The sequence below is a fragment of the Nesoenas mayeri genome (assembly GCF_963082525.1).
Source record: "Nesoenas mayeri genome assembly, chromosome: 18".
In the NCBI taxonomy this organism is placed as follows: Eukaryota; Metazoa; Chordata; class Aves; order Columbiformes; family Columbidae; genus Nesoenas; species Nesoenas mayeri.
In genome coordinates this window covers 11,602,012-11,625,307 of record NC_137566.1, presented here as the reverse complement: position 1 = coordinate 11,625,307, position 23,296 = coordinate 11,602,012, and the positions used below count along the sequence as shown (strand labels likewise).

Genomic DNA, 23,296 nt, shown 5'->3' with positions numbered 1-23,296 from the left:
TGATAAGCAGAGCGAGCCTACATTTATTTTGCAGATCCAAGCAGAATTTGGAGGGCCGTGGAAAAAAAACAACCCTGTTCTAAATTGGACATGTTTGAGAAATACTGAGTCACAAGCCTCAAGCTGCACAAGGTCATTTTTGCAGTTTCTTTTTTCAAAGCAAACCCTAGATTTTGTTACATAAAACAGTGTTGGCAACACTCAGAACATGCAGACTTTTTTAGCAAAGCCCTTTGCAGCATGACTCTAGCTTCAGCCCTAGAGAAGCTTCCAGATGCTACTGCTTCTACTTTGAGAACTAATTCTATATTGCAAAATATTTAATTTCCTGTTAAAATGAAATGAAACAACAAAATAGTTATACAATTTTACTAGTTTATATTTCAATTCATAAAGTATACACACTGCAACTATGCTACCACAATGTCCACGCATCTAATATTGATGGAGTTACAGTATTTTTTTTTTGGTATTAAACAATAGAGATAATGTATGCAGTTAAGGAAAAAGCTTGGACATAGCATGTTCTATTCCGTAGTTACAGAGTACATTAGCTAGCATTAGTACAGTACACAAGAAAAAGGTAGAAATACAAAATAAACCAAATATCTTTATATACAAACCAGTGCCTCTTATTGTTACCAGCTTATACTCACACTGCACACAAAATTTATCCACTGATGCAATAGATACTTCAGCATAACACAAACCATTATAAATTAAAAAAATTACAAGGTGCAAAACTCCATTCTACAGCTTTCTGGTGAGAACTCAAGACAATCCAATGAATAAGAAATCCAAGCACGTTTAGCACCTATTAGTGCAACTGCATCGAGCGTGAAAAATGACCTACACAGCCTTGGAACATGTTACCAGGGGAGCCGGTTGGACAGCTATCGATGCTCGCAGCTACACTCGCGCAGTGATTTTTGCCTCGTATGTATCTCAGTTTATTGTTTCTTTGTCCCATTCATACCTATGTGCAAAACTAAATCCCGGAAGCTTTGGCAGAGCTTCCCAGAAGGCCTGCTACAGCCCGTCAAAACAGACACACACCACAGAACAAAACACCTGACAGAAACAAACAAAAAGACTCAAATGTCAGACCATCCACATCATTAGTACTTAATAGCAGTCCCGGTGTTGGGGATTTTAACGCTCTTGATATGTGGATCAAACAATATGACACAGAAGTGAAACGGAAATTTGCTCAGGATTCTGATTATTCTTGTCTAGCACTTCGACAAGTCTCCAGCCTCAGGTGGTGAATTTGATTGGCAGCCCATGCCAAAAAAGCCTGGAGTTGCATAGAATTGATTAGTAACAGAAAGAGATGCCAAACACAGAGAGATGGATGCTGCGTCTACTAAAAGTGGGGTTGCTCGACAGGAATGCTGAAATCATCCCCATTCATAAAGCAAAACATGTCACCTCCTACTCTCCATATCCTACCTCTGGGGACTGCTCGCTGGCACTGCTGTGGTAGTTCTTGCTAGAGTTGGTTTTTTGTTGTTTGCTTTTTCTTTTTTCCTTTTTTTTTTCTTTTTTCTTTTTTTTTTTTTTTTTAACTTTGTTAGTGACACTTTTCCTTTCAAATAAAATATTAAAAAAGGTTATAACTGTAAAAAAACCTATCATATGTAAACTTAACAATTAGGGTTTGGTAAGTTCTCGTACCTAGTCTGAAAAGCCTCCAGCCAGACGGCAGAATGGAGTGTTTCTCTGAAGAGCTTCCATCTAGCTACATCACCTGGTAAATATCAGTAGTATGAAGATCCCATGTCTAGCAATAAAACCTCTCTCGTGTTTCCATCCTCTTTATCACTGACCTAATGAAATCCTGACATGCTGTGTTTCTAGTTTATTTACATTCTGGTCCTCTCATGTCACAGAATTAAACATCTGGCCAAGGAAGGCAACAAAAGGTGTTGTGTTAGGAAGGTGAGTTTGACAGAACTGCTTTTCAACAAGTCTCTTTTCCTTGGACTCCAGTCACTGTTTTTATAGAGCTTATTGTTCTGTTGAACCACGTTTTCTTTGCAGCTTGTACTTCATTCAATGCCAGACCCAAATGGTGCTCCAAATCCTGCAAACAGAAGAGTCATTTCATTAACTTGTTATGTATTCGCAGCACAAGGTTATACAGGTTAAACTTAGAAGGCTCTAGGACATCTACAATCTCTTGGCCAATTTGGAAGTTAAACAAGTCTTACATAAATTAAAAGTAGCACAACAAGCTGATGAAGGAAAAAAAACAGCTTTGAAAAGCAAAACAAGCCATGTCATTGCCCTCAGTGAAACATTCGGCTTTCTTTAGTACATCAAGCCCTTCAATTCCTTCCCATCTTCGAAGGAGCTGTTCCCACAGGAAGTGAACTTTCTACCAACTCATTTTTACCTTTCTGTGAACAAGCAGCACCGACATACCGGTTTTAAGCTAAAAGAACAACGTTGTCACATTTTACACAAATACCTCAAATACCTGGAGTGCTTTCCAATCATGTTTTAAGAAACATGTCTAACATTTGTCACATGTTACTTCTTCACTTCCCATCAATTGTGAGATAAAGAAATGCGTGATTCAGTACTTTGTCAGAGCCTGGATTTCTTCCAAGAAGCTGCAGCAGATCCGTCAGTAAGTCTGCACTGCAGCCAGGCAGATGTCTGGGAGCTGCAGAAGCTGGTAAATACGGTTCATGCGGTTTCAATTATGTTGTCTGCATGCACCGGTTCCAGACCCAATGTTTGGTTAAATAACCCGTGCAGGAAATAGCAGGTTACAATTTCAGCCAACAGGATCTCTTCCAATCCCTCTACACCACACATCTTTCTCTAGGAATGCAGACGTACCACACACACCCCAAAATGAACCTCCAAAGCGTTACCTGTATTTTACATTCCGCCTCCACAAGCTGCAGCTTGGTCTGGGCCAGCTCGAGCTCCATTTCTCTCAGCTGGTTTTTCAGCGTTTCCTTCTCCTCATCCGTGTCCTCATCTGAACCGTCCTTGGCAGCACTGGCAACCTTCACCCGGCCTTCTTTATTGAAGAACTCCCGGCAGTGCTCGCAGTCATCCACTTTTTGCTAAAGTAAACACCTGATTGTGAACGCTCGCGGTGAAGTGCTGCCCATATGATCAAAGCCTTTTCCTGCCTCTGCTCTGGAAGAGCAGCACAACGTGAGAGGGACCACTAATGACTTCCAAACTCAGGTACTTTTGGGGAAGCACAGCCAAGCAGCAGCTCCTGCCACCCCCACATTTATGGGCTCTGGAAAACACTGATGTTGTTTTGGTAAAACTGTATCACTACAATAATGGACTCTGTACTGCCTACATGTTACTTTATGGTAAGAGACAGTCAGAGAAATCTCCTCCGGAAAAGAAAACCCCTCAAAATTTAACAGTTGTTATTGGCCAGCATGAAGATCAGTATCTAACAGATATAGCATGGGAGAACTGACATATATCCTTCTTTCCAAAACTGTAAGTCAGTAATGAACTCTTTCAGCCGCCATTTCTGTAATGTTCCTTCTAGTCTTATTTTGCTAAGATATTAAAACATTGTAGACTGTGGATCTGTTTGGTCTCTTACCCGTATTTTCTCAATTTCAGCTTTATTTGCGGTTTGTTGCTTTTCCAGTCGCTCACTCAGCTGGGAACAAATCTGACAAGCAAAATTATGTTACCAGACCATTTATAAATGCAAATTTCCTCCCAAATGAATGCTAAAGCGCAAATAAATGCTACAGGAATATTAACATGGATAGTCTGAGGGCTCTTAGAAAGCTAGGAAAATTGGGCTGTTGCATTACGTTGTCTCATTGTACATATTCGCATTCTCTACATATTCTTCTATGCCCGGAGGAAAAGATGCAGTTTCAACATAATTTATTAGCAGTTTGGTCTCACTAAAGGAGCCAGGAAAGGTTAGGAATAGCACGGCTCTTTTTGTTGCCTTCGGGATAAATGAATGAGGCAAGACAGCCAGAGCAGGAAGAACAGCAGCTCATTCCTCGAGATGTGTGCGATGCAGACTTCACAATGATTTGAAGGTTATTGGCCCACTACAAAAATACATGAATATGCTCCCTTGATATCTTATGATCAGGACTTTAAATTCCAAAGCAAAATCTTTGAAAGGAAAAATGCATCTTTTTAATTTCTGAAGTGCAGTTACCATTTGTTGGAGGAAGGGAAGCTGGGAGAGAATGAGGTGAACCTTTGATACCCAAGAGCCATTTGAACAGCGTTGGGCTGTAGCCAAGGCTGTGCTGACTGAGGACCACAAATACCCACACCAGGGGCAAACAGAACCAACCACCAAGCCTCAGGGTCTCGGCAAAAGAAAATACAAAACCAAACCCAAACTCCCCATTTAAAACACCTAAATTGTCTCCTCAAATGCATGGTGCAGATTACATTGATTTCCTGAAATATCTGAGAAAGTCTTGCAGTTTGATAGCAAACCACATCATCATTAAGTTGTACCTACCTGTTTGTAGTCACCAATAATAGAGCTGTTCTTTTTGATCTCTGACTCCGCCTTATCTAGTTCCCTGCGACACATTTCCTTGAGCTGCAGAAAAGAAAGAGGTTGTTTATTTGTACCGTGTGATAAATAAGCAGGTGGTATTTCCTCCTTCACTGCTCTGCTCTACCCAGGAACACCCGTCCAGCTCAGCTCCACGCAGACAAGGCAAACCTGGACTTTAGTGGCCACACCAAGGAAGAAAACCCTGAGTACCTAACAGAAGCAAGTATTAATATTAAAAACGGGTGCTGGCAGCCCAAGGCCGTCTCTGGCACAGCCTGCGCCTTCGGGATTTAGAGTCAGAAATTCACTACCCTATGAAGCACCTGGCAGGAAAGTGAAGAATTCTTCTTTGCTGACGTGCTTTACGCTCCAGAAGAGGGACAAGCATGACTTAGAGCATTAAGCCCTTCCCACACTTGTCACCTTTTTGGGTTTTTTTTAAATTTCTGCACTGCACAGAAACGTGAAAACGACAGAAAAGCCTCGAACCTGAGCTGATTCTTCTTCTAGGCGCCTCTTTTCTTCTTCTGCATCAATCAGCTTCTGTTTGGTCATTAGCAGCTCCTTATTCAGAGCATCTGCCTTCTCCTCCGCCTGGAACACAGAGCACAGCACTGAGCAGCGGCTTCCTGGCTGTGCCAACGCTGCCAGGACACAGCCGAGCCCACATTCTTTTCATCCTTAGTAAAACGGGTCTGTTCATTGTTATTAATAATAAAACTTCATTCTGAAAACTATAAATATTACCACTACACTTCAGTGCTCCAAAACTCCTCCTTGAATTCAGTGATTAGTTTTAGCAGAACTGCAGCAGAGATCGCTGCAAAGAAACCCAGTAAAAGAAATCAGTTTTGTTTTCTCATCCAGACTGGAAGTCGACCAGTGCATTTTGAAGACATCACAATGTGCAAGATGGATAAATGACTATAACCAGCTTAGGCCTACATTTAATTTGCAAATGAAATGAAAACCACCTCCAGAACATGTTAAAAACCCCCAGAATTCTATGACACCTACCAGTGGATGTGAGACCATCTTTATTATGTTACCCAGAAAATACTGCAAGAAGAGACAGCTGCCAGAGCAAACACTGAGTCCGAGCCCCCTCAAAGAAGAGATGTCCCACCAGAAGCTGTGCAATCCTTTTTCACTGCAGTTTTTGGGTCAAGATGTATCATTGAAAATCTTTGGCTCTTTATAATGCACTGAAAACTCTCTCTGCAAAGACAAGACACCTTTTCGTGTCTTACACACAGCAATGCAGTACTTCCCAATAGGTGTGCCAGTTCTACATAAAAATAGATCAATAACTCAACTGATATATAAAATCTGCAGAAAGGAGCTGTACCAATTCCCTTCAAAAGGAGCAAATCAAAAAGTGAATTTTAGTCCCTTAAAGTCCTGCTGATCCTTTAAAACAGAAGGCAAAGAGAACATCTTTTCATTATACATGGTTTTTAAGCTGTTTTAAAGCTAAAGAAAACTGGGATGTGAGAGTCCAACAACAGTAGAAAAATGAAGCCTATTTTCTGGTCTAGTGCAAAGAATATTAAGGAAATTCTTGTATTTCCAAATGCTTTGCTTTGATCTTGCCACGAAGGTATGAGAAAAGGTGTGTTAAACAGTGTCCTTTGGTACTTTTCTTTCAGGACATCTGGCTAGTAGAATGAAACTTATCATTTCAGGATCCAATTAGAAGAATTAATCAGGGTCCTAAAGTAGGATCAAACCTACCCATCTCCTCCTGCGGATAAACCAAACGCTGCCAACATCATCTACCATCTTTGAAGGCACGACTATTGGATATCCAATGAGGCACCTCAAAGATTTTGCTTAATTTCTTTCCTCTCTCAGCTTTCCATTTAAACAAATCAATGTAAGAGCACAACTGTGTCTCACAGGCTCAAGCAGCCACAAACAACAGTTCAGAGCTGACACAAAAAGCTGCTTGGGTACGTGTTTGCTGGAGTCCACGAACTGGCTTTAATGAACTGAAAAGGCCAAGGGAACAGAAGTGAACGTACCAATGCTCTGTGAAAAACCTGCTTCTAGAACATACTGCTATGATTCACAGGTTTTAACACTAAAGAGCAGCAGATGTAATAAACCCGAAAGTCAAACCCAACCTCATTAAGAGCAACATTCACCCATTAGCATCAACATTTACTATGAATGTTTTTCCAACAGCAGGTTTCCAGGAGACCGTGGGAAACCTTGAATTCTCTGAAGCAGATAAGCCGAAATGTTTTGAAGCCTGTCAAATCCTGCACTGTATGGTTTTCAAAAGTCATTTTCCTTTGAGATTTCAGAAATGCACTTATCTTGGTACAGAACGAGAACGGTAAAACACGACCACTTGAACCCTTCCCCTCATCTCCCCAAGCAGACAGACTAAATGCATTCTAGCCTACCACCAGCACTAGAAACGCCCGTATCTTTCTGTCTCTGCACGCCCTGTGAAATAAAAGGCATATCCTAATTCAATCTCCCAAACATGAATATGTAAAGAAGGGAATGGGACAGTAAGCTTAAAAAATAATCCTGTAACACAAAGACAACCCAACGTTTCCTCCTGAGAGCCCTCCTCGTATGGGAAACAACCCAGGATGATGAGTTCACAGGGGCAGATTCCAACAAGCCAAGTGGAAACCACAAAAACATTTTCGGAGCTGCATAAGGTACCTGAGCATCTGATTCCACAGGCAGACTCAGACTCTCAGGTTTATTAGGCACATTGCAAACCCTGTCTGCTGTGAGATCTTATAAGAATACCAGCTAAAGGAAAACAGAATACAGCATCCATGTCATTATCTCTGTGAAGATTCAAAGACTTGACTTAGCTGCTGCTAGACTTTAATATAGAGAAGAAAGTGACTGCTCAGGTACAGGCTCAGACCCTCTCCTCTCCCTCAAATGACTCCAGATGCTTTCGGTCCCCAGCCCCGTTTCCCGTGGGCTGCTGACACAGGCCTATATGTCATCAGTCTGCAGAGTCCTGTCCCACCCAGATAAAAACTACTTTGTGTGTCTCCTCCCCAGTGAGAGGAGGAATGAGGAATTAGCCCTAAGTGCCCCGTCTCCACTAGACAGCATCAAGACACGTCTTACATTGTCTAAATCTTTTCGCAGAGCAATCTTGCTGGTCACCAGTTCGTGTGCGAGATCATCGTTTTCTTGCTCAAGCCTCATGTTTGCTTCTTGCAGGCGCCGGTTCTCACGCTGCGGGAAACAAAATTAATCAAGAAAAAAGGTTTTCCCAGCTGTTTGTCTATAAAACACAATGCCTACTGTGCCCAAGCACAAATACGCACAGTTGTATATGCCCAAATATAAATTCATACTCTTTCTTTTTAAACTATGAAGGTGGGCCCAAAACAACTGACGAACATTGCCAATATAGAGAGATTCACTTCATGTTCATGTATAATAGCAGATTCCCCTGTTGTGTGCAATTTGGGCACAAAATAAAGAAAACACCTCAAAGAAAAAGGAGTCAAAGCAGGAATTTCCTGCAGGTATCGTGTGTGACATCAGGCTGGAGCAGGGAAGCATTACCTCACATCTTTCGATTGGATCCTCCTGCTGAGCTTGCTGCTCTCTCATGGTATGATATTCCTTTTCATATTTCTTCAGCTTCTTCTGGCTAATCTAAATAAAAGCAGCCCATTAGTTCCTGCCCAGAACATCAATAAAAGAACACAATTCGCAAAGGGTTATGGTACAAGCTTTAGGCAGCTCCTGCCTTCCACAAAACACAGCTATTACCTTCATTCAGTTTTGAGTATCAAACCATTAGACATGGTCAAAAATTCCATTCCCCTCTATACAATGCCAGAAGCGTCCCTTCCTCTTATCCTTTCGTGGAACACGGGATAGTTTCTGAAAGGCATCCACAGGAGCATCCTACCCGAGTTCTCCTCGGTGCACGCAGCTATTTGATGCTCGGCATACCACAGCGGCTCAGTGTCACCGCCTGCCTCGAAACCCACAGGACGTGTTTTATTTTTGAACTAGCATGATGCTGAGGTTTCTCCAGCTGTAACATTTATCATCACGCAGAAGTGTTTGGTTTACATGAGACTGCAAATGCTGAAAGGGCAAGTGCAGGCTCAGCTGACATTTCTGCCGGTGTCAGTCAAGCTTGGCAGACAACAGCCCAGCCCCAGCGCTGCCGAGGTGTCTGTGAGCAGCGGCAGCCGCGAGGCACGTCTGCTCCGGGCCGAGAGGCTGGAGCCCTGTCCTCAGCTCTGACACACACACACCACTAGGAATGTGACTCTCTCAGGGTCCCAGTTTCCCTTCTGTGAGAAGGGAGAGAAATGGAACCCACTATTTTGTGCAGTGTTTGAGTCCTACAGGGATGGAGAACACAAAGAACCTCTAACAGATCCCAATCGGCATCTCTCCTGGGGTCACCTGTGCCAGGTGCTACAGTGGTTCAGCAACACAGATCATGCCAAGACCACTGTGAACATTTCACATGCAAGTTAGTAGCCATCTAAATTAAATCGCTAGCATTACAAGTTGCTGCTGAACCTTTATTATTATTTCAGTAAACCATGTAAATTAAAAGGCTGTGTCTATGTTTTCCTCTCTAAAGAAGTCTCATCTAAGAAACATGTTAAACTAATTTTACAAGCATAAATGACAGGCAGAATGGAAACCATGTTTAGTTTCTCTGGTTTTATCGCTACCACCTTACTTGAAATGAACTGGTAGCTCAGCTCCCTCTAGCGAGGGCTGCACAGAAACATTTCCTGTACTGCAGCTGACTTTTGGAGCTACCAGCCCATTTCATTGGAGTCACTCCAGCCACATCCCAACTGCTCAAGTTATTCTTACTAAGCACTCCAGCCAAACACGCAGAGTATTAACCCTTCACTGACAATGAAGCCAATATCTTCAGTTATTTCACTGCATTGACCCAAATTCTTGGGTTTCACATGCCAAATCTCAAGCTATCTAAAGGTTACATCTTGAGAGGCATCCATCATGTGAGAGGAAAGGAAGGCAGACACACCACTGGATTTTCATCTTCCATTTTTCTACGTGCATTAAAGCAGTTTCGCCTCTAGATGCCAATAATGAGGTGATGCTGCGAAGATCTGCTCCTGTCCCCCACTCCGGGGGCGCAGAGGGACGGTGCGCCGGGCTCTGCACGGTGACACGGGGCAGGCCGGGCAGCGCAGCCCCGGCAGGGAGGCAGCCGGAGCTCTGGCACCACTGACTGCAGCACCGAGGGGTGACTTTAAGACTCCAGTGTTGTCTCAAGCTGCTCATTCACTGACCTCCTTTCCAGCAGAATGCTGCTGTAATCACCGTGCCTTAGCCAGGCTACTTCTCCCTTCCTATAAATGATTTATTCTGACATCAGGCCCTTTTCTGCTCAAAAGCACTTCCAGATACAGAGCCGGAGATTTCTCCTGACAGCAAAGGACTCCTATTTTAGGTCAAAGGAAGCAATTATGTGCAGCACTCCTGCCATCGGAGCATCACACGCAGCTGTGACACAGGCTGGCTCTGCACAACCTGCCATCTCATCCCCCAGCTCCAGCGACACCCTCGCCCTTGCTGCTTTGACCCTGCACACAGTGCCGGGCACGCGGGGAATCCTGGCAGAGTGGGAATAGGAACAAGCTTCTATTGGCAAATGAGAGGCAAACGCACTCATTACACACAATCTTAACCAGATGCACGTGCAATGTCTTACCTGTGGCTAACGTCACATCATTGGAAAGCTACGATAGCTTACTGTGCTCTTGATTATTCCGTAATTTCTACACTAGGATCATAGAAGACATGCTTGAACTCTACACAGAACGCTGCTATGTGAGCTGCTGCTGCACCAGGAGTCCTTAATGTCAACATACTAGCGAAGTTGTGCAACTGTGAACTGATGCTACGAAGAATTCCCCTAGTGAACTTTAGGCAAAAAGGATACTTTGAAAAACACCAGTCTGTTTGGCTAAAAATTAATCTACGTGAAACTGTAATGAAAGAATCTCAGCTTCCTCAAAATACACAAACCAAATGATCAAGATTACGTGTTAGAATAGTAGCAATGAATATTGCTGCTGGTTTTGAGTTCTCCAGGTGGGCTCATATTACTCTGAGAATCTCGGGACTTTACTGTTTCACTGCAAAGCACCTGCAAAGCATTTGCATCTGGATAGGAGAGCTGCGGTTACATATGGAGACAGAAATTGTGCCCATTCAATATACGACCGCAGTTGCCATCATATCTTTACCTTCATATTACACGCTAATTCCATCAGCTTTTTGGCGTTTTCTTCTGAGCGATACCTCTTGGGCAGCTGCACGCGGAAGAATTTTAAAGCCCCTTCAAAGTCAGTCAGTAACAAATCATCCTTGGTGGTCTGGAGACAAGAAAGAAAACTAGTAACTGCAAAGCAGATTTTGTACAATTACTGAATTCCCAGGGACAATAAAGCCACGAGAGGTTTGTTAAGCTCCGAGAACACAACTACTTTTTAGCCTTCTGCAAACAGTGGTTATTTCTGCAACCTCCCATTTCCCGGCACCCGAGGCCCATGCGGCGCAGGTGGCCCAGACCCCGGCACGTGCCACACAGAGCCCGCTCGCCCTCAGAAAAACAGCGCAATGTTTTTGGGACGGGCATCTTAAATTTTATACCGTGCATGATAGTGCAGAAAACACAATGTAACGCTGGATACTCACTTTTAACAATCCCAGGGCAACATTGAAGATAACACTTATTCCCTGGAGAGAAAAACAATGACAAGATAAATTAATTTATCAGTATTTACAAGCCTAGATATTAATTTAGTTAGCGGGTTTTGTTGTTTGTGTGGTTTCTGTGAAAAGAAGAACGGGGATACAAGTGTAACCAGATACTATATTAAATCAAAGGCCCAGAGAAGGACTTTGCAAACAATTTGGAAAATATCTTTTACCGGACAGCCATTATAAATAGTCAGAACAGTGTTTCAACACGGGGTTTAGTATCTTCTTAGCCATTTGAAACTCTGAAACGATGAAGGCACTGTTGTATACTGTATTTCATTTTTTTCACGACTAGCTGGTTAGCTCAAGATCATTTTCATGCAGAAACTTCAAATGCAGCAATATATACACCAGTATGTTAAGTTCTGGTGTTAAAAATTGAGATAATTCATGTAAAGAAAAAGCAAGTGACTCACTTTAGAACAGCTTCCTACATCGTCTATTTTGCCAATAGTTGTTACAAGTAGTTTATTTATATTGCCCAATTAAACACAAACAGATCCCCTCGTCAGCAGCAGCACACACCTCCTCTAGGGGCACCTTTGGCAACCAAGACATGTTCCTTGCCTTATTTCCAGATTCTTTCTTCTTCCCACGACATTATTCTTTCTCTATTACTTTACATGACAAAAAACCCTTAAAACTCCATTATGAACAGATTTACTATTTATGAATTGAAAATGTGTTCCTAAACAAACAGAACCGATTTTCTCGGTGCCATCTGTTGCTTTCCAGTACACTGGCACGGGGAGAACACACAGCAGCAGAGACACGGGGAAAGGTGAGAACCCTGACCGGGAGGTTGCGAACGCCGGAACCTTCAGCAGAGGAACCGCACACAAAGCTGAACCAACTGCAGAGCCAGCGAAGAGTGGATGTGCCATGTCAACCAGCGAGTACAGAACGCAAATCATTGAATAACTCAAGGATGCTTCAATACAAAATGGGATTTGTTCACTTACATTATAAGCTCTGACTCAAACTACACTACTTACCAGCACAGTGCCAAGATACTAAACATGATTACATACAAAATCTCCATGGAAAGAATGTTGCTCCCTAAAGCTGTGAGTATAAAGAGACTTCAAGCTTCCAGGAGAAATAACTCCAAGCTTGTTAGATACCACCGTGAGAGTTAGCTGGGCAATTTTAGTCACAATGGCCTCCATGCAATAATATTCCAGAAAAAAAAAAGTTCGCATTGCGTATAATACAATTAACGACAGAGAAACCCACAAATTTGTAAATTAACTCTCATCCCGTGAGCACTGTACAGAATCTCAGACATTCAAGTGTTACAAGAAATAGGAGATTATAATATGTTATATAGATATTGACTCCTAATTTATATCTTTAAAATGCTGAGAACTCGCTGTCATTGCAGAAACGTAACACTTCTACATAAAAGTACTTATCACATGCCTCGCTCTACAAGAACAGATTGAAACAAGGACGTGAATCAAGACAGTGAGAAACCGGCCGAGGTCGCCAGCAGCACGAGTGTGCAGCCACAGCACCCACCTCACATAAGAGTAAGTCAATAATGTGGAAGACCATGTAGAGAGGGAATTTTGCAGTGAAGAGGGTGAGGAACCATTGGGACGCGTACATGTGCGCTTCGAGGCTGATGTCCAGAAAGTGGTTATACAGATCAGGAATGTATTCCTAAAAATAATTGGAAAATAATTGGAAATAATTGGAAATAACTGGAAAAAAAAATGCACAAGCACTGAAAGTTAATTCATCACATGTAAGATAAACGGGTAGTTTTGAATTGCAGGCTCTGACCCATTCAGTTTGCCAATTTGAACACCCACCTGCATGAGGCGCTCCAGCTGATAGAACTTGCAGTGCAAATCTTCGAAGTTTTGTTTGAAAAGTTCCCTGAGTCCATAATCAAACATGATTTTGACCAGAACACTGAAAGCTTGCTCCTCGGGCATCTGGGAGGGAGAAAAGTGTATTTATCACAAGCATTTCAACCTTCCAGGTCAGTTCCATTTGCCCTGACGTTTGTTCTGGGCAAGCGGAGCAGCATTTGTGCTTAAAGCTTAAAACAAACAGGGGAAAACTCCCCCACTTACATGTAGAAGCAGCACAGCAGCAAGAAATGACTGGCCTTGACAGTAGCCAATCTCTTCATCGTAGACAGAGTAGGCCTAAAAAAAGAAACGAGAGTTTAGAGCACGTCTGTCTGCAGCTACAAACAAAGAAAACAAAAAGCTGCATCGAACACAGTTCCATAAAATTTTCACGGGGTGCATGAGTTGCCATTCTAATGAAGGGATAACCTGTATGAAAATCAAACTGGGACACCTGGCAGCAGTGGTTGGTCACAGTGATGGTAAATACAAGTCATGGTAACCAGTCAAGAAGAATTTAAAGAATACCTTGCATATTTTGTACAGGGAGTCCTGGCCATCTCCCCCAGTATCTTTAAAATAATCATGAGCAGGGAACGTTCGATTGATGTCTCGGGTGATAGCACTGTCTTGTGGAGACTCCTATTAGAGAAAAGATATTAAAATGTAAATGAAAACACATCAAAAGAATATAAATTACAATCCGCTAGGACTGCGAGTTCGGAGATGGGCATTGCGTTCTGCGCACTGTTCTAAACGGAACGAAACAGAGTCTACTCAAGCAGAACAGGCCGCCTGCTGGCGGGCAGCTCCGGATCGCAGCCCTGATGGATCTGCTTCCCGCAGCACATCTGGGAGCAGCGCGAGCAGCAGCACCAGCACACACGGGTGTCCCCGACACCATCCTATGGTGAAACATCAGCTACGGCAGAGAGAGCTGCCCGCGTGAGCCGGGCGCTGCAGCGGGAGGAAGATCAGCTCTGTCCTCGGCTTTGCTCTGATGTCTTGTGCCTTCGAGGCAGCCAGGACCCAGCTGTTATCCACCTGATTACCGTAACTGCAGCTGTTACCCAAACTGCCAAAATCAAACAGAAACAAAAGCCCTCTGTTCGCCTGCAGGTATTTCCTTTTGCTGACCATCGGTCCCTCTTTCTGCTGCTTCAAGGATGACTGTTCTGGGCAGCTGATGAGAGCAAGAGCTCCTTGGTACTGGGAATCATCTGAAGAGATGCCACAACAATCATTAAGCCACCACTGCTAATGAAAGGGTCAGCGGCTCCCTTGTTAGGTGGCTTCCCTGGCAGCGACTGAACGCACTAATAAAAAGGCCAAACTTCTTCCCATGTGCGATTACTGAGCAACAGTGTCCGGGTTAACAACACTGCAAACATACACGATGCTCTGGGGAAGCAAGAGAGACTTTGCTGGTTTTTAACAAGTTTTACTCTGTCCAAATAACCCGTGTTTCTGTTAGACAAGCGGAAAAGGGCTGGAAGTAAAACAGACAGTAAAAAAGTGTTTGATGTAATCAGTGTGAAGATCGTTAAATGCAGCTTTTAGGTGATCTTTTTCTTCACAAAATGATTTTGCAAACAAGAACAAAATTACCACAGCGTGCTTGATTTTCACTTCAGACTTTAATCCAAGGTTAATGCTCCTCTCAGTGGCTTAATAGCGACATTTCATCAGGAAAGCACTACACGGCTAGCAGAACCAAGTTATTGCATTGGTTTGGAAATTATATCAAAACTACTGTTCAGCATTTCAGTTTTATAATAATTAACAAGCCAAAGAGGTCTGTCTCATTATAAGCAAACCAGAAACAAACAAAACCCAAACGCTAAATAAATTTCATATAAATATAAGCCTTTTAAGTCAACACAGACAAGTAAGATAATGGCCAGCTGGCGCTTCAGCTGGTTCGGCGAGTGGAGAAAGACAATGCTCAGAAACAACTCTGAGAACTCGAAAGCACGTGAATACCGTCCTAGCGAGGACATCCAGCTTCTCCAAGGCTTTTCAGCCCAGGGTGCAGAGCAGAGCCCTGCGGTGCGAGACACGGGAGCCGCTGCAGCGCCCACGGGACCGGCCCGCGCTGCTCCAGCATCACCGGCCCGGGGCTGCTCCAGCGTCACCGGCCCGGGGCTGCTCCAGCACCACCGGCCCGGGGCTGCTCCAGCACCACCGGCCTGGGGCTGCTCCAGTGTCACCAGCCCGGGCTGCTCCAGCGTCACCGGCCTGGGGCTGCTCCAGCGTCACCAGCCCAGGCTGCTCCAGCATCACCGGCCTGGGGCTGCTCCAGCGTCACCGCGTCCTGCGCAACAGCAAAGGAATCTCAAACCCACCTGCCTTTTCAGCAACTGATTTAATAGCAGAGCCCAAAGCATCTGGTTGGAAACTCTTAGGACAGGCTTCTCAAACAAATCGCTCATTACGACCAAAGAGAACTAATTAGTGGTCTCTCTCTGGCTTTGCGTGACTGGTTCAGCACTTGATTCCTGTGTTTCAGCACAATTCCTCAAGTAATCTGTAACGCTAGTTCCTGCAGCTGAAACGCAGCTTGGGGAGAGAAAAATGAACGGAAATGATAAGGTTTAAAAAATGTTTTTCAAACCGTGGCTTTGAAATGTCCCCATTAGTACAAACTGCTGCAATCCAAGCATTGTGTAACCTTTTCTTTACTCCTATTTTTATACCTTGCTGTGAGAATTGGCTCAATGGGCAATTTCTCATGCTTTCAGGGGACTGGGAACCAAAGGAAACCCTTCTGAACCCACACCCTTCACCAACTGAGATTGAAAAATAGAAAGCTAAGAATGACAGGAAGAAAAAGAAAGTAGTAAAGAAAACAGAATGGAAAAGAGCCATGAGAACTGAGGCAAGCGCAGTGGAGATTCAAATTCTCACAACAGCTCACTGCTCAAAGGAAAGCAGGAAAATGTAGACGCTCAAGACTGAAAACAGACCCTTCCTCCCTCTCTTCTAGGCACTTTAAAATATTAAAGGAGTTATACTGAAACCTTCCTCTCTGGTTGATTTAAAAAGAAACTACGTGAGTAATTATGGAAACCAGGATGCCGTCCAGCAGATAAAACCTCATCTGTTTTATCACCCTGTCTATAAAAGCATGTTGGTTCCTGCATCCTAAACTGGACACGCTTAAAGCCACTTTCCTTGTATTTTTATGATGTCCTGGGCCCACTCCAGGACCTGCAGAGCACACCATGCAGTTCTTCGCACTGACACTGTGTTACTTTAGAAGCTTTTTATGTAGCTTAAGCCACAATTAAAAACACAGAAGAGATGGAGCTCCTAGGACCTCTTCATGGGGCTGATCTACTCGCAGCTTTCAGCAGATCAGGTTTATTCCTCCTAATCCCCTACTTAAATCCAGGAGAGTAAAGAAACAACAGCAAAGAATTGCTGAAGGAACAGGGTCTGCGGTGGAAAAAGGCAATCTGAAATGAGAAATCTGCAGAGAAGAGCAGGCGCTTTCCTGCTGGAAAAGGCTCAGCACTCAAAGATCAACACCAGCTAACTGGGGAAATCCCATGGGGACATGAAACACGAAGGCTTTGCCTGGACACAGGTTGACTTCACAAATGACATGAAAATGGACAAACGGTGCGGTCCCAACTTCAGACTCCTCCTGCTCTCACCCCAGAACGATCCAAAACACGGACGGTTCTCCCTGGGTGAGTCACCCGACACATCCACCGCACAAGCCAAACCGCCCGGTTCTTGCTCTTACCACCATTTTCACATTGCAATTATTTCTTAGGAAGGTCCCACTGACTTCGCAAGTTACTTGTCAGAGGTGACTGTGAGAAGGGCCCAGCAACTCAGTCGACGGGCGGAACGTTCCTGCTTTGCCCAGGGCCAGATCCGCAGCGGCACCTCCTGGCACAGCCCGGCGAGCGGGTCGGGACCAGCACCCGCCCGACACCCGCAGGAGCCAGCGCTCCCCGAAGCTTTCACAGGCAGCGGCAGGCGTAACATTACACAATGGGGAGAAGCCACTTTGAGCAGATCTGCACATTTTGAGTACATCCGAAAACATTAAAAGGTCTTTTGATAGCTGTTTTCAGCATGAGCAGGACACCGTGCCACCACGGCTGTTCTGCAGGTTGGTAGCATTCCCAGGTTTACTTTCAATAAGCAATATTTACAGCGACTTCTACACATTCCTGCATTTGTCTTCAACCAAACCACTGTGAGGTTTCCATAAGAATTACACCTGTTACTGAGACCTTAAGGAACCATCACAAACCCACTTTTGAAGCAATGTACTGATAACTGCTCACACGAACTGCTGTCTGCAGAACGTACGTGTTACCTGGAGTTGGCACTTACTGAGAAATGCACAAATAAACAGTACTTGTGGAAAAAAACCTGAATAATGTAGATGAATTCGGGACTGCTGCAATTTGATACAATAATGCATTGATCCAGCATACTTTCAGTCCAAATATGGCAATATAGTGCAATTCTAAAAATAAAAGTGAATCCCTTGTGATATCCAGCCATTTCACTGAGTTCGCTTCCTTTTAGGGCTCAAGTTTCCCACAGGAAAATTACAGAGCGGAGTTTGCCCACAGTGCCCTCGGTGCCGAGCGGCAGCAAAGTCCTGCTCCGTTAGACTATTCAGAGCTGTCGAGACCAGCGAAAAACCCACCCGCTGCCAAACGAACCCACCCCCGTCAGCAGCGACACACGAGTCAGCCCACACAAGACGTGAAAACATGTGACGTATCATTTATTTCTTAAATGTATTTATGATCCATTCAGACCTTTCAAATAAAGTGTACAAGTGCATTTCAGAATAAAAAACTACGCTCTCCACACAGCTCTGTAGAACACTACATTTCGTCAAGAAACTCGAAGCAAAAACTTCCTATGAAACCACCCATGCATCCTTTGGCTACAATAATATCACTGATCAACAAGTACTGCTATTCAATTCGGAGTTTCCCTTTAAAGAGAAGGAGCGTCCTGAAATACGCTACCCCTTCCAGAGACCTCTCTTTAGAGAGAATATTCAATAAATTAGCTAGGCGTTTAGGCAAAACAGTAAGGCTACTTAGTACTGTCGATGCATGATCCATACATTGCAGAACAGGCAATCCCAGGCTATGTGAAATGCGCCAACAGCCCTTGAAATTTTAGGAGTATCAAGATACATCAATCCAGAACAAATGGCAGACAAAAAATGTAACCGGTGGAGCAATCACTGAGAAATGTGCAGTTTCTCTTAGGATGGGATGTGCTGATAACAGACTCAGAAAAGTGTTTAGAAAATTCAGTAAGAACCACATTGACATTCTTAAAATTACATATTTTACAAAGCCCTAAACTGCGTGACCGGACAATTACTGCCGTGTTACATTAGTTCTTTTAAAATACATATGCACATGTGTCTTTTACATATATGTGTATTTAGATGTATACATATGTTTTAAAACAAGCAATTTACCAGGGCAGTCACTGTCCGGTCACACAGTGCACACAAATACGTATGTACATCTACAGCAAAAAGGAAACAAGCCAAGAGATGTATGACACAGCCGGGGTACAGACCGTCTCTAAGGGAATAATACACTTCTTTGAGATTCAATAGCTCATAGCAAAATTACCTCTTGGAAATAATGCAAAGATTTAGAATCAGATATTTACATGCTTCCAATTTATCTAGTTGCATTTAACATTTTAAAATATCCAAGTATTATTTTAAATCAGTAACATTTGTCATTTTTGGCTCAACTGTAGTTTTTCTTATTATTAGTCTTAGTTGAAATATCAGCTACAGAAACGTCTTAAAACAACAGGGCAGGAGTCCCCCCTCTCCCCTGTATTTAACACTTTGAGTTGGCACAAACCAGGTAATTCTGGAGCCAGGACAACCGCCCTTTCTCTCCTCAGCCGCTCTGCGTGTCCAGCACCATGGTCCCCAGCTCCCTCCCGGCCGAGCTGCGGGCCCCGAGGAGCCCCCGGCGCCCCGCGGGTCACAACCAAACCCGGCGGTGCAGTCTCGGGCTGGACCGTCCACCCGTTTGCTGTTCGTATCTGCCTGGGTGGACTTTCCGTAGTTCTTCGCAGCAGGGGTTTCACACTCACACCTCTTTCATCTTTTAATACGAAATAATTTCCAGCATTAAAAGGTGCGCGAAGTTCTTACAAACAAACACATCCGCTTTCTTACGTGTGATTTTGTCTATTCTTGGCCCTTTCACTGGAACTCGGCAGAGAACCGGCAGTGGTCACGCTCCTCGTGGAGGGAGCGGGACTGTCTCGCAAACAAAACCCAGAAGGACCCTCCGACAACGTCAAATCTCCGCAGGACGCACGGAAACACCCTCCCCGGCGGGTCCCGCTGCCGCGGCCAGCGAGCGGGACACAAGAAGCACGAGCACCCTTCGAGGTCCGGCCGCTCCGCTGCGCTCCAGCAAACACCCTAAAGCACATGCAGGCACAGCCTCCCATGCTCGCGCCTTCATTGTAAACAGCACGCGGGGAAAAACAATTTAAAAAGGTACTAATACAGTTTTGAAATCCCTGAAGAAAATACATACCCACGAGTATTAAGAACAGTAAAAAAGCAATTAGCAATTGCAAACTCGTTTCCATCCTGTTGCATTCATTAGAGAAATACAAAATTGAATCTAGTGTTTACATGCTAGAGTTACAATAGAAACTAGATTTCAAAGGTTACATATGGAGAGAAATTTCTCAGAGTAGGAACTTGCAAACCACTGTGCTGTACAGCATTGCTAAAGACCTAAGTCTGTGAAGACAACACACGCGGCTGCAAATCCTTTCAGGCAGGTGGGGAGCGTGGCTGGAGGAAACGCCGCTTTCCCGCATCTGAAAGGATTCGCTGCACCAGGATTTTTAGTAAGTTTTAATGACAACAATTTATCCTCAAGAAATACCTGACCCCTCAAAAACCGAGGTGATCAGAAACAGACAGGTACCTTTCAGCCCTCGGGGGTTTATTTCTTTGTACACTAAACATCAATTCCTTTGACAGCATCTACAGAAAATGTTTAAAAAATGTTCTTATGAAATACTTTTAATACTCAGTAATGCTAATATTTAAAAATACTTCACAGTGTGGTACTAATGTAACTTCATAAAACAAGCAATTTGAGTTAGCTAAAGCTCAAAGCCTTACATTATATTAAAATAGTCCAAAGATTTCACACACACGCACACACACAAAATCACTAGCACTATAAATATGCCTAAGCCACTTTAGTGCAAAGTCTGGTTTTGCTTTCCCTGACAAATCCCTCTATATTCCTGCCAGCATATTAAAACGTCATCCTTTACTAATCTAATTATTGGTTTTTAAGGATTCATTTACAGTTGAAATCCCAGAAGAACTTTTTTTCAATTTACCGTAAAAGTAATGACTTGGTTTATTAAGCATCTGATCGCTTGTATCACGTGATCTTCCTAACGTTTAAGAATGACTCGCATATGCACAGCAAGACTTGAGTTCATCTTTACAAGGAGTCGCTTGAATTTATTTAACTCTTTAATTAAAAGATCTCCAGTAACGACCACCGGAGAGAAGCCAAAGCTTTGACTCACAAAATCACCATCTTCATCTTACAACTTTCTACCAAGAAAGAAGCGGGACCAAGCAGCCGGTCTGTCCGTCCTGCAGAGCACCGCGGGGCAGCCATTGCCAGCTCCACAACCCAATGCCAAACACAACCTACAGCAACGCGCATCCGCTCAGCGCCCCTGCGAAGCCCTCAGCGAGCAGCAGCGCTGGTTGTGCGCCCACGCACAGCGCCGTGGCCGCCCGGGCACAGCCAGCGCCGCCCAACGGCAGCGCAGGCATCGCGACACCCCAGCGGCGTCACGCCGGAACAAGGATGACTTCAACAACTTGTTTCTCAATTAAATTACCACAAATTCACAGCTAGAGAACCAGTTTAGACTGGAGAGCTGGCTCAAGTACACCAGAGGCTGTAAACAAAACAACCTGGATCAGGATGCAGGAATGAAACTTTAACATTTTCATTAATGGCTAAAGCTCAAGAGATCCAAATAAGATGTGGGTGAAATCCGCAAACATTTCCATTTGCAACCACCACTAAAGGCGTGTAGAACAGACACAGACTGTGGTTTGTTTCAAACTCTTCGATGGGAATAAAAACGGAAAGGTGGCAGAAGTCACTATTGCATGAAGAAGCACAAGCAGAGCTGCCTGCGGAAGGAACGCACTTCACCTCTCTAGAAAACCAACAACCCTGAAAAGCTGACTAAACAAACTGCCTCCCATCAGATGATTTCCCTATTGCTGGAGCGCCTCGGGTGGTCGAGCGCGACCAGGCTGGTGTCAGCCCTTGTACCCAAGTGGAACCAGAGGGTCTGCGGCGGGAGCCCCAAGGAGCTTAAACTCCACCTGCTAAAAACATGTTGTAAGGGATACGACCCAAATGAAATACTCCATTGTCCACCAGCAGCACGGGCACATCTGCCCACAGGTTTCATTTGTTTCCACCGCCTGCAACTTTCAGTTTCTTTCTCTAAATACAACTGCGTCTGGTTTTATACATACTAAGTTTTAACTCTGAAGGGCAACTATTCCCCCATTGAAGCATAAAAATCCCAGAGGCCTTTACACCTGCTGGATCTCCGCAGCGTCACTGACAAACGTGTGCTCCGCCAACTTCAGACGGGCTTGGCAATGAGGTAAAAGTCACGTTTCTCTCGAATGCCACCACAGAAAGGACGTGTCATCGGATCCTGCAGAGTCACGGAAGGGAAGAAAAAGGTTTCTAAACTAAACAACAAAATAAGGAGCAGGTCAGGGCAAACGCTTCAGTGGGTGCTTCAAGTACTTGGAGCAATAGATGTGTTAAAACAGCAGAAGTCCTCCAAAATCTCTGCCTCTTCTTATGAAAATAACCTACAATAGTGGAATAAAGTAACTGGAAAAATTTTAAATGGGTCTTTTGTTTGTAATGTCTGAATGCAGACCCCTGTGCTCAGGTATTCTTGCCTAAGAACCATGGTTTTTAAAGCACTGATCACCTTCTTCTGGTCTAAGATGTGTGACAAGTCCTGCCGGCAGCCCTTGGGCGCTGTGACACCGGCCCCGGCCACAATTCCAACAGAAACTGATTTCTGAGCGGTGAGAAGCTTAAAAACAAGTTCAAAACCCCTAATAACACATAAAGACTGCAGGAACTATAGCATTTAATTAAAGAAAGGTAACAGCAGACAACAGCAAAGCTTTTGTTTCGCACAAAAGATTCCTGTTCAGTTAAAAAATAGTCACTTGATTGCAGATTATTAAAAAAAAATAAATATTTCACGGATTTTCTCCCCACCTATTTGGAAAAATGACAATATAATGACAGCCGGACTTCCAGTCAACTTCAAAAAACCAAAACAACTTCTAGATGAAGCAAATTTTCACCTTCTGAGAAGTTGTGCATTTAGAAACCCTCTCCATGGCACTGCAATGGAACCTTCCAGCAGCTGCATTTGAAAGTGAGGCAGATAACACAAATAATCACAAAAAAGCTCTTGAGATGGAACTTTAAAATGTGTTCATTTCATCACATCAAACCCACAACTTTTATGAAGATGCAGTTTGAATTCTGCACTCTCCACAGTGCGGCATTCATCGTGCAACGCTCCTGGCACCAAGTTCTGAAGCATCAGGCACAACTGGGTCCAAGACAGGACAGGATTAGCTCTGTATGTACCGTGATGCACATGATCCAATGGAGAGTTTGCTGCCTAACGATCCACAGCACGGACTGCGCCTCCCGTGACCCGTGGGACAGAGGATGTGCATTTCTTGCACACTTGGCACCATGAACAAGATTCACCCCCATGCAATTCTACTGAACAAACTCAAATGTTATGAACATTTAAAACAACTAATAACATACAAACCTAAATCGACATTAAATTAACTTACAGGACAAAAAAAAAGTGATTTAATTTAAAAAAAATAATCAATAAATTAACACAGATAAAAAATATTTGACACAAAAACTAAGCTACTGAGGCAACGCTTTAAAAGTGTCTGTAAAACACAGGATGAAACTCAACCGCATCAACTGCCTGCACCTCCTTTTGGTCCTCGTCTCTAAGAGGCTTCCAGGTT

At 43.8% G+C, this 23,296-nt stretch overlaps 1 protein-coding gene across 4 annotated transcripts in view; it reads right to left on the bottom strand.

Annotated features, from left to right (window-relative positions):
• Positions 1-380: 380 nt before the first annotated feature.
• Positions 381-23,296, bottom strand: part of RABGAP1 (RAB GTPase activating protein 1) — a 54,367-nt gene continuing 31,451 nt past the window's right edge. For 3 of the 4 annotated variants that reach the window (XM_080356008.1, XM_080356007.1, XM_080356010.1), the window contains 13 exons: positions 13,690-13,803; positions 13,384-13,458; positions 13,117-13,242; positions 12,821-12,964; positions 11,234-11,275; positions 10,783-10,911; positions 8,090-8,182; positions 7,643-7,753; positions 5,024-5,128; positions 4,493-4,576; positions 3,593-3,664; positions 2,886-3,083; positions 381-2,086 (listed from right to left, as the gene is read on the bottom strand). In XM_080356008.1, the coding sequence (XP_080212134.1) occupies positions 1,964-2,086; positions 2,886-3,083; positions 3,593-3,664; positions 4,493-4,576; positions 5,024-5,128; positions 7,643-7,753; positions 8,090-8,182; positions 10,783-10,911; positions 11,234-11,275; positions 12,821-12,964; positions 13,117-13,242; positions 13,384-13,458; positions 13,690-13,803 (1,416 nt within the window). In that variant the 3' untranslated portion in view covers positions 381-1,963. Of the gene's footprint in view, positions 2,087-2,885; positions 3,084-3,592; positions 3,665-4,492; positions 4,577-5,023; positions 5,129-5,653; positions 5,753-7,642; positions 7,754-8,089; positions 8,183-10,782; positions 10,912-11,233; positions 11,276-12,820; positions 12,965-13,116; positions 13,243-13,383; positions 13,459-13,689; positions 13,804-23,296 lie in introns of those variants that run through there. The other variant, XM_080356009.1, reaches the window with a different exon arrangement.